The 11704-nt window shown below is 41.0% G+C and overlaps 1 protein-coding gene across 1 annotated transcript in view; it reads right to left on the reverse strand.

Moving 5' to 3' along the window:
- Positions 1-11704, reverse strand: part of Rab21 (RAB21, member RAS oncogene family) — a 34543-nt gene that overhangs the window by 21109 nt on the left and 1730 nt on the right. The window contains exon 3 of the mRNA XM_029564252.1: positions 11559-11704. This exon is cut by the window's right edge and continues 1 nt beyond it. Coding sequence (XP_029420112.1) covers positions 11559-11704 — 146 coding nt within the window. The remainder of the gene's footprint in view (positions 1-11558) is intronic.

Consider the following 11704-nt stretch of genomic DNA (forward strand, 5'->3'; position numbering starts at 1 on the left):
CTTCATGTGATAATGGTGTATCTGGAAATGGTACATACTGCTTTCAGAATATGCACAATACTCAGGAGAGCACGAAGATTCTGCCCAAAGGAAAGCTGACACCTGCATTTGCACAGCATTCCCCCAAATCATTTGCCCTCTATACAGAACTAAACACCTTCTTCCCTAGAGAAATACCTAAATCATCCTAAGAAGTAACTGCTAAGTAACAGTACTGTAGAGACAATGGAGAATTGCTAGCGTTTAAGCACTGGGAGGCTGATGCAGGAGGATTAGAAATTCAAGGTTAGCCAGGGCTATGTAGTAAGACCCTATCTCAAACAAAACAAAACAAACAAAACAAGCCATTAAACAGGGAATATACTCGGAATCCAAATTAGTTGACTTTTTTTTATACATTTTACTATTTTTATTATGTGTATGCGTGTGGTGCCTGCATGTAGGTAAGTGCACCTGTGTTGTGTAATGCCTGAGGAGGACAGAAGAGGAAATTGGATCCCCCTGAAACTACTGAGTTACAGATAGTTATTAGCTGCCATATAGGTGCTGGGATTCAAACCCAGGTCTTCTGCAAGAACAGCCAGTGTTCTTAACCGCTGAGCCATCTCTCCAGCCCTAGTTGACATGTTTTAAAAAAGAAATAGAGAGCTGAGTTCAGAACTGTGTGGAAGAAGTCACATGTAAGTAATTCTATGAAGAGGACTGAATTACTAATAAAACAGAAGAAATGTGGTTTCCAGGGAGAACTTTTTGTTGTGGCACACTACAAAACTAAGAAAAGGCCATTGGATTTAGTGATTAAGATGTTCACACACAGGAATAAATGGCAGAGCTGGAATAAACTTAGGAATAACTGTCTTCAAGGCACAAGCTACACTGCTCCAGATAGTTTATTAAATGAAACACAGATTACACTAAAAAGGACAAAAATTAAATGGTAAAATAGCAAAAGAAATAATTTGAAAAATGAGAACACCATGCATCTCTTATAACAATAAATGCAAATAAAAGATTTCCCCCACTCTAAGGTAAAGAAGCTAACAAAGCGACTTTTGAATCTGAGCCTCGGCTTTGCTACTAGCTATTCAATTTATCTGAATTCAATCATTTTCAATATGGTTCTAGTATCAATGCTATGTAAAAGAAATTAAAATCAGAATCCTATCCAAATACTTAAAAGCTATTAAAATCAAATGATTCTTTTTCAAATATATCTAAGATTAAACTGATCTTCCCTCCAAAATTGGCTTTCTACTCTAGCTGCAGTAATTTCATCACATTCTCCAAGTCACCAAGGCTTAATTATCTTTGTCTGTGTTTTGTTTTTGCTTTAATGGTCTTTCTATGTTGCACAGGTTAGCACTGATTTCCTGGGCTCAACTCAGTCCCCTGCCTCAGCCTCCTAAGTAGCTGAGAATACAGGCTCACACAATTGCACCCAGCTGTCACTAAGGTTTAGAACTTTAGAAGCATCTTCTTCCACCCTGTCAGTCAATATCCCCCCGCCCCAAACCTCTCAAGTCTTGTCTTCACATTTCCTCTGAGGTTTTATGACCCCTGGGTTGACAGAAAGTCAAGTAAATATCTTTGGTCTCATCTCATTACATTGTCCTGCATGACAAGCTATCTTCCCAAGGCCTCCCTATACTACTCACACATTCCACACTGTACTGCTCTATACTAAACAATTTTAGGGAGCCTAATTTTGTAATATCCCAATATATACTGTCTTATAAGTTACCTTTTCACGGGTGTAAGAAGTCTATTAGAGCTGGGCATGGTAGCACAAGCCTTTAATCCTAGCACTCAGGAGGCAGAGGCAGGTGGATCTCTGAGTTCAAGGCCTACCTGGTCTATCTAGGAAGTTCCAGGCCAGCTGGGGCTACAAGGGTACCCTGCCTCAAAAAGAACTCCCCCCGCCAAAAAGCTATGGGTTAAAGTATGTGTTTGTTAGTCTTTCCACAGTTCTTAAATAAAATGGGCAGTATTCTAAGTTTTCCAAATATTAACTACTTTAATTCCCAAAACACTGAGTCAGAAATAATTATCCAACTATAACAGGTGTGGAAATCCAGACTACAGGAGAGTATCTTGCCTAAGGTCACACAACAGCTACCAGGACAGCATCTGAAATCTAGGCAGTCCAGGCATACCTTATCACCACTAGGCTTTGCTACCTCCTAGCCTGACATAAGAACTAACACTCCTCTAGTGCAGGGGTCATAGGACCCCTGCCCATAACATTCAAATATTGTTACTGTAGAAAAACTTATCTACTAATGTGCCCAGGTAAATCACTGGAAGGATAGTACAATTTATGTAAGAGATGTGCTCCTAAAAGTTTCCTTATGAATCTAGCTATTTTAAAAATTCCTATTTATTTTACTGCATGTGTACATGACACGGGGAGGGGGTTATGCCATGGTGTGAGTGCAGAGGTCAGAAGACAACTTTATGGAGTTGGTTCTCTCCTTCTAGATTTCCATGGGTTCTGGAGATTGAATTCAGGTTGCCAGGTTTGTACAGCAATCACCTTTAGCTACTTAGCCATCTTGCCAGTCCATGAACCAAACCATTTTAACTCAAATATGTGATGCACTTGTAAAGCAGTTATCAAAGTAATCTTTCTCCTTCATAATGGGTAAGTTCCATTTTGTGGAAAGGCTCCCTGTAATACAAAGCATCTCATTTTACATATATCTTACGTTTTTATTTTAATATTTTACACGTACTTTTTTCAAGAGTAAACACTATTTTAAAAAATATATAATTATGGGGCTGAAGAGATGGCTCAGCGGTTAAGAACACTCACTGACTTGCAGAAGACCTGGGTTCAAATCCCAGAACCCATATGGCAGCTAACAACTGTCCATAACTCTAGTCTAGGGGATCCTATCTGTCTCTTCTGTCCTCTGCGGGCAGTGCATGACACGGGTGCACTTACCTACGTGCAGTCAATACACGCATACACATTAAAAAAATATATTTTTTAAAAAATACATATACAGATCAATCAATCAATCTATCAATCATCTATCTATATAAGTAATTATGCCTCTATCTATCTATCTATCTATCTATCTATCTATCTATCTATCTATCTATCTATCTATCATCTATCTATATAAATAATTATGCCGGGCATGGTGGTACACACCTTTAGTCCCAGCACTGGGGAGGCAGAGGCAGGCAGATCACTGTAGGCCAGCCTGGTCTACATAGTGAGTTCTAGGCCAGCTGGGGCGTCCCTGTCTCAAAAAGACCAAAAAATAAAAGACACATGTATATATAAAATTATATTTGACATTTAAAAAATAGGTTTAATGTAACATCAGAACAGTAGCAAATCATCCAAAAGTTTGACGTTTCTCTGTTTAAATCAGTTCTTTAAAAGCATTCACTTAGGAGCTGGAGAGATGGCTTAGCAGTTAAGAGCACTGGCTGCTCTTGCTCAGGTTTGGTTCTAACACCCACATGGTGGTTAACTGGAACTCTAGTTCCAGGGGATACAACACCTTCTTCTGACCTCCACAGGCATCACGTGAAATGGGTACACTTAAACATATGCAGGCAAAACACTCAAACACATAAATTTTTTTTAAAGCACACACAGAATTTGACAGCTTACTAAAATACCTTTTGTTGTTATAAAATACCAGGGCAGTGGTTCTTAATTCTGTTATATGGTAGTAAAGGTGAAAGGGGAATATTCCTGAATTTAAGAATCTAAAGAAAGCCATGAACACGCCCAAGAAAATTGTTCATGTGCTTATCTGAAGACAATTTCAACTTTTCCAAGGAACTTACAAATTTCTGGTAATTCCTCAATAAAATACTACCACTACCACCTGCTAGAAAGGAGAAGTGGAATGTGACATTACACAATAGAAATTTGAAAGGTTCTAGGATAATGGCAGGGAGGAGTGGGGAATGGGGATAAATTGGCAAGGGGACAGAAGCGGGGGATGAGAGGGGACAGGGACACAGGACAGGAAGGGACGGGTGTGTGTGTGTGTGTGTGTGAGAGAGAGAGAGAGAGAGAGAGAGACAGACAATATCAAGTTCTGTGCTTGGGTCTTCTCATTTAATGTTTGTACCAGCCCTGTGAAGTAATAATTTGCCCTATATTATAAATTTGAGATTTACAGAAATACAGTGACTCAGCCAAGGTCAGATAATTAGGGTGGGTACAGCAGTGGGTGGAAGGAAGCCTGTCTGACTCTATAATGCTTTTTTTCCATTGCACAAAGCTGTCTAGACAAGAACACACACATTTCTTAACCTGGCAGTTCTCCAGGTGGACAGTTAGTGTTGTTGGACAACTCGCCTCCCCAAATCTCACAGTAAGCGCAAAGCAGCAGAGCACGAAGCAATAGCAAATTTTCCACAGATCCCTCCAAATCCAGTGTAGCAGCAGCCTTGCCTTTTCTAATCCCAACAACTGTGTCTTCCAAACTTAAGGGGTTATCAAAAAATTAATTCTATTAGTAGCTCAAATTGTTATTTATACCTGGTCTTACTACCCCATAAGCCCTATCCCAAACCATAGCAGATGACTTTTTAAAAAATGAATTACAGTGGAAGAGTGAAAGGAACAAATCACAGATGCCAAATCAAAGTCTTCACATACCTTGTTAATCGGTGTTCCAGCTCTGTACTCTGCTCACTAACTTAGAAGCACGAAGAATCTACTGAAGACCTGGTACTGAAGTCTGAACAAATGCCTTCCTGTTGCTACCTACTGATTATGCTACACAGAACTTGTTATACTATTTTTGCTAGTCACTAATACTGTTGTAGACTTAAGTATAAACCCACTACTTCCAGACTAAGGCAAGACAGAATTTAAACAACTAATTTATAAAATTATCCTTCTGTAACATAAAAATTATCAGAAAAGTAACCAGGGTTCTTAAGAGTAGCCCTATATTTCCCATTCTTTTTTTCTAAAGCAGATTATAATCAGTCTGGCGTCAAGTCAGCGAGATATTATGGCACATGCCCACACTCTCAGTACTCAGGACGTTGAGACAGGATTGCAAATCTGAGACTAGTCTTGGCTACACAGTAAGACCCTGTCTGAAAACAATAGCAAATAAGAGTAATGTCCAAGAAGCAATTAAAGCAAAGGAGAAAATGACAGTCACATGTGAAACCGTTAAATATTAGAACTTGTAGCCACAGTTCAGAAAGTCTTTAAAAAAAGAAAAATTCATAATTCCAGCATTCAGGAGGCAGATAGATCCAGGACAATCAGGAGTCCTAGGCCAGTACAGGCTACTAAGCAAGATCCTATCTCAAAAAACAAAAAAATACCAATATTCTATAGCCCACACATTCTTAGTAAAGTATTAAGGGAATAAAAACAAAGTTAAAAATTACAGCACACATAATCAATTTGTAAACTGACAGTGATGTGGCTTCCTGAGCTACTTAAGATATTTCATATATCCAAGATATTTCATACATTCAAAACATGAATCTCAGAAACAAGGAAACCAAGATTCCCAGATGAGAGACTATGATGCAAAGCATAAACTGCCAGAACCTGAATGCCAAGCTTACTTAAAAGCTAAAGGTACAATTAAAAAGACCTGGCTTAACAAAAATGTGTGCCATTTCTATTTGTGGGACTTTGGAAACTTAGTTGTCTCATTGCCAAACTGTCAGGTTAGTCCCTGATCAGCAACCTTATAACTAGGAACTCCCAGAGGCAGACAGGTAGAATTCCAGTCAGAACCCCAAGAGGTAAGATGATGACTCTGATTATAAACATTGCTACTTTAAAATTTTTATTGTTTTATATGTATATGTACGTTTCTGTGGGGTAGGTGGGTATGTGCACGGGAGTGCAGTGCAGGTGGCCATGGAAGCCAGAGGTATTAGGTCCTCCAGGAACTGGAGATACAGGAGGCAGATGAAGGTAGCCTGGGTGTGTTTGCTGGGAATTGAACTGGGGTCCTCTAGAAGAGAGGTACCTGCTTTTAACTGCTAAGCCCTCTCCAGCCCAATGTTGCTACTTTTAACAGAGATTAATTAAAAGTGATAGAATTCACTTACATTAGCAGGCATAATCATCAATAAGCCTCTTGAGTAAGGACAGAAAGGGTACAGCTAATGAAAAGGAAATGCCAACCAGGAGAGTAAGATACAAAGCCACACAACACAGCAAAGGCAGGAAGCAATTACCACTGAAATGGTGCAATCCTTTAAGAGCTAAGTAGAGAAAGTTACTGATGTTAAGGTACCTTCTCATCTTTACATTCTCAGGTTTAACAAGGTTTAACAAGTAGTAAGTATAAAATAAACATTTTGCAGGCCTACAAGATAGCTCAGGGAGCAAGGGCACTTGGTACCAGGCCTGAGGACCTAGGCCGCACAGCGTGGAAGGAGCGAACAGGCTGCTTTCTGCAAGTTGTCCTCTAACCTCCGTGGTAAGTGCATACACATACACACATAAATATTCTTTTAATTCTTGAATTTAATTCTTTAGAGTTATCATTACTTTAACAAATTCCACAGAAAAAATTCTAACTCCCTCACCCAAGTGTTTTTGTGTCAAGTGTATTAAAGACTCAAATCAATTCAAATATACCCCCCCCACACACACACACAAGAGAACAACCTTGGGGACTATATAAATTCAAGTGCTGGATCAAATAACTTATAAAGTTATCCTACAATTAAAAGTAACCTGAGAGAAGCTCTGGAAAGAGAGTAGTATTAAAATACCAAAGCATGGCAAATATCACAACTACAAAAGAGATGTCAATTCCAGTCAGAATTCTTGAATGGATATATATATATATATATACACATATATATGTATATATATATTTTTTAACTTAAAATATGTATTACTTTCAATTACTTTTATTGCTGTTGTTGAGAAAGGGTCTACAGCTCAGGTTGGACTCGAACTCTCTATGAGAATGATCTTGAAATTTGATCTTCCTGTCTCCACCTTCCCAGTGCTGGGAAAACAGGCATATGTCACTATGCCTAGTTTATGTGGGGATCAAACCCAGGGCCTCATACATACTAGGCAATTGAGCCTATTTGTCTTCTTGTGAGAGTGTCTCATTCTGTACCCAGGCTGGCCTTGAACTCATGATTCTCTTGCCTCAGACTACAGAATGCTGAGAATACAGGTATGTGCCACCACATTCACCTTAAAAAATTTTATGAGTGTGTGAATATAAAACTACATTTGGTAGGACGTGGTGGCACACACCTTTAGTCCTAGTACTTGGGAGACAGAAGCAGGTGGATATCTGTGAGTTCAAGGCCAGCCTGATTGACATAGAGTTCTAGGCCAGCTGGGGCTAAAGGGAGACCCTGTCTCTAAAAAGACCAAAAGAAAACCACAAAAAAAACCAAAGAAAACTCTGTGTGTGTGTGGGAGGGTGTATGTTCATGTGTGTGCAGGTGCTGTGGAGGTCAGATATCTACCTCTATCCCTGTAGGCCTTATTTTTTTTAGATTTACTTCTTATTTATGTGTATGTATGTGTTTGTGTGTACACAGGAGTGCAGTTGTCTGTGGAGGTCAGAAGGGGGTGTGGGATCCCTTGAAACTGGAATTGCAGGCATTTGTGAGCTGCCCAACATGGGTACTGGGAACAGAGTTCTGGTCTTCTGCAAGAACAGATATTGCCCCTTTCACCTTATTTTTTGAGACAGGGTTTCTCACTGAACCCAGAGCTTACCAATTCGGCTAAACTAGCTATCCAACAAGTCCCAAAGATCCTTGTGTGCCAGCCTCTCCAGCACTAAGATTATAGGCATGTACCATGTGGGTGCTAGGGATCCAAACTCAGGGTCTTGTGCCTGTTTAGCAAGCCCTTAATTAAGCCATCTTCCTGACTATTAGCATTTATTTATTTATTTATTTATATTTTTATTTTTTGGTTTTTTTGAGACAGGGTCTCCCTGCAGCCCAGCTGACCTGAAACTCTGCAGACCAGGCAGGCCTCCATCTCAGAGATCTGCCTGCTTCTACCTCTGGAGTGCTGGGACAAAAGGGGTGTGCTACCTCACCCCGCCCTATTAGCATTTTTCTTTCTTGTTTTCGGTCTTTTTGAGACAGGGTCTCCATGTAGCCCCAGCTGACCTGGAACTCATTATGTAGACCAGATGGGCTTTGAACTCAGAGATCCGCCTGCTTCTGGCCCCCAAGTGCTGAGATTAAAGGCATGCACCACCAGTCTGGCTAGCATTTTTTCAAATGTAGTGATTCCTCAGAGACAACCAGGGTTCTTAAGGTAATTCAAGTCAGATCAAACCCATCACCTTTTCTGACTGAGCTATCATTAAAGAAAGAAATGGGGGGGGGGGCTGGCGAGATGGCTCAGTGGTTAAGAACACTGTTCTTGCAGAAGACCCGGGTTCAAATCCCAGCACCAACATGGCAACTAACAACTGTCTGTAACTCCAGTTCTAAGGGATCCAACAGTCTCTTCTGTCCTCCTCCACCTGGGCATTGCACAACATGGGTGCACTTATCTACATGCAGGCAATACATGCACACAGATAAAATAAAGGAAGGAAGGAAGGAAGGAAGGAAGGAAGGAAGGAAGGAAGGAAGGAAGGAAGGAAAGAAAGAAAAAGAAAGAAAGGTCTGGAGAGATGGCTCAGTGGTTAAGTACACTGAAGAAAAAAAATGCTTTAGAACAAAGTCAGAAAATCTGAAGTTCCAGGTCAATCTGAGCAAGAAAGGGAGGCCTGTCTCAGGAAAAAGAAAAAAAAAAAGGACAATGACAGGGCTGGAGAGATGGCTCAGCGGTTGAGAATACTAGTTGTTCTTGCAGAAGATCTGGGTTTGAATCCCAGCACCCACATGGCGGCCAACAACTGTCCGTAACTCCAGTCCCAGGGGATCCAACAGCCTCTTCTGAGCTCCGTGGGCATTGCACGACACGGGCGCACTTACCTACATGCAGGCAATACCGCATACACATAAAATAAAAATAATAAAATTTTTTTAAAAAAGGACAATGGCTAGTGACTGCTTATCAAAACAGAAAACAGATGGATTTTAAGTGCACTAGAGATCAGTTAGAGGCCTAGAGCTGTTTACCCAAAAGACAAGACTTTAAGGGGTCGTGATAGTGATCTCCAACTATCAGAAGGAATGTCATGAGACCAAGACTCAGCACAGAACTAGGACTGAAAACAGATTGTGGCTCTACACACAGAAAAACGTGTTTGAAATTAGACCTAAGACTGACATGGCACACCTTTCTACTCTCAATGATACCAGCTCTTTTTACCTTCAGGTGAACCCAGTGCCACCGGCAAGTTAAGCAAGTACTCTATCACTCAGCTCACCCCTAGTCTATCCCCTCAAGATGTCCAAAAAAGTGGAAAAGACTGAACCACAAACTGTGGTTCCCATCAGACTTACAATTTTTTGAAATAAGAATGTTTCATGTGTACTTTGCAAAACACAAAATACCTTACAAAGATACGCAGACTATGAACTACTGCTCTAACTTCTGGTGCAGTCTCCTCCTTTTGGAAACTAAAAGAAGACAGTTTCATTAGTAAATCACACAAATAAAACTTTTCTGAAAAATAAAATGTTGAGGAAGATGAAGTGAATTAACCAAGAAAAAGGGCTGAGCGTTGTTTCCATGCTGGTATACAACTGAAACCCTCAATTCTGTAATGGAATCCAGATACTGTTTACAATGAGTTCTATAAATATAAAAACTAAGTTGCAACAGTACTGGTACTGGACATCTAACAAAACTTTGGCCTTTTCTGTGTGATCCACTGTGGCTTCTCTCACATATTTAAAAATCTTTCACTATTTTTAGCTTTGAGAATGTCTTAGAAATACATAATCAAAGTGCAATTTTTACATTGAAAGGATAAATCATCTTAAAAAAAAAATTAAACCAGCATGGTGGCTCATGCCTTTAAGAGACAGAGCAGAGGTTCCAGGCCAGCCAGGGCTACATAGTTGAGACCCTATCTCAAACACACACATACACACACAACAAACAAAAAACATTAAGAGGCTCAGTGGCTAAGAGTACTGACTGCTCTTGCAGAGAACCTGGGTTCAGTTCCCAGCACCCACATGGTGGCTCACAACCATCTGTAACTCCAGTTCCAAGAGATCCAACACCCTTTTCTGGGCTTCATGGGCACTACATGCACATACATCTATGCAAGCAAAACACTCAGATACATAAAAAATTTAGAAACCTTTAAAAAATTAAGATCGCCAATATAATAGTTTTATATTGTAACATAAAGGAAAATACAAAATGAATTGACTGTCAATCTCCAGAGGTAGTGCAATTTTACTGCTCAAAATCTAAAATCAGACCTGAGATCAACACTAAGCTTGGATACCACTGTATCTACCATTAACCTGGGGCTCTAACACCTGATAGTTCTTCAGATACTATGCTTTATATAGAGTTGAAAACAGGAGTAAAAATAAAACATGGAATCAGAACCACAGCATCTTTGTAAACACTACACTCAGTTTAATAATAGCACAAAACATCAAATGTCACACCCATTAGATTATGCATTCTAAAGAGCATCCACATTCTTGCACACAACACAATTAGTAATAAAGATCTACTGTCAAGTTGGAGCAGCAATGTTTACACCATTTCAGGTCCTAGGTGCTTTTCCATATTTACCCTGACAATCCAAAGTGCTAGAAACAATTATCAGGGCCATCTTAACAGTTGAAGCTCATGGGCACGCAGGTTAAGTAATTTAACCAAGATCACCTGGCTATTTACACGGATGGAAGTAGGCTATGAATTGAGGCAAACAAGCTCAAAGATAATTCTCCTAACACATGTAAACTGATGTTTTTAGAAGAACAGGGAGACCATAACCCCCTCAAAGGCCTGGTTACACTCAACCAATTATTTCACTGTAACATTTTCCCAATGTAACTGCAGAAGAAAGCCAGTCTTTGATGACAGTTAAGTCAATGAATAGCAATATCTAGGCTTTTAGTTTGAGGACCAATAGCTGGGCAATAAGCACATGACGTTTTAACGTGGGTTGACCAACCTCACTAAAAACTCGACCCACAAGTCAGACCCAAGTAGCCTGCAATGAAACTGCGTAACCCGTACCAGCAAGCGGTCCTTTCAAAAACCCGTCTCTGGAGGGTGGTTTTACCATTCCAGTGACTTGAAGACAGGACAAAATGGAACTTGCATAAACACTTAGTCATCAGGACGCGCTGAAGTTACAGATCATAATTCGCAAATTCCAATCGGCAGCTAAGTTCCTAGTTCTGAAGAAGGAAAAAGGGCCGACACTCAGACTACAGAGTGAAAACACCTGGGGCCCCAGCGGAAGCGCACCGAGGGGGAAAGCAGCCACAGGCGGGGATTCCCCGACCTGCACAGCCTCCTCCGGGAACTGGGGACTTTTCGGGGCCCTTCCCCTCCCACAGCCGGACTCCCGGCCCCGCGCGTCGCCAAGGCGATGGGAAGGCGAGGGTGACAGGCCTGCGATTCGCCGGCCCCAAAGCAGGGGACCGGGCGGCCCCAGCCAGACGCCCCGGGTCTTCACCTGCAGGGTAGTGATGTGCTTGTCGTTGAACTTGTTCTCGCAGTAGCGCAGCACCAGCGACGTCTTCCCCACGCAGCCTTCCCCGAGCAGCACCACCTTGAACGCGTAGGCTCGGCCCGCAATCGCCCCGCCGCCGGCCGCAGCCA

Source organism: Nannospalax galili, unplaced genomic scaffold, assembly GCF_000622305.1.
Source record: "Nannospalax galili isolate Female #2095 unplaced genomic scaffold, S.galili_v1.0 scaffold76, whole genome shotgun sequence".
Classification (NCBI taxonomy): Eukaryota; Metazoa; Chordata; class Mammalia; order Rodentia; family Spalacidae; genus Nannospalax; species Nannospalax galili.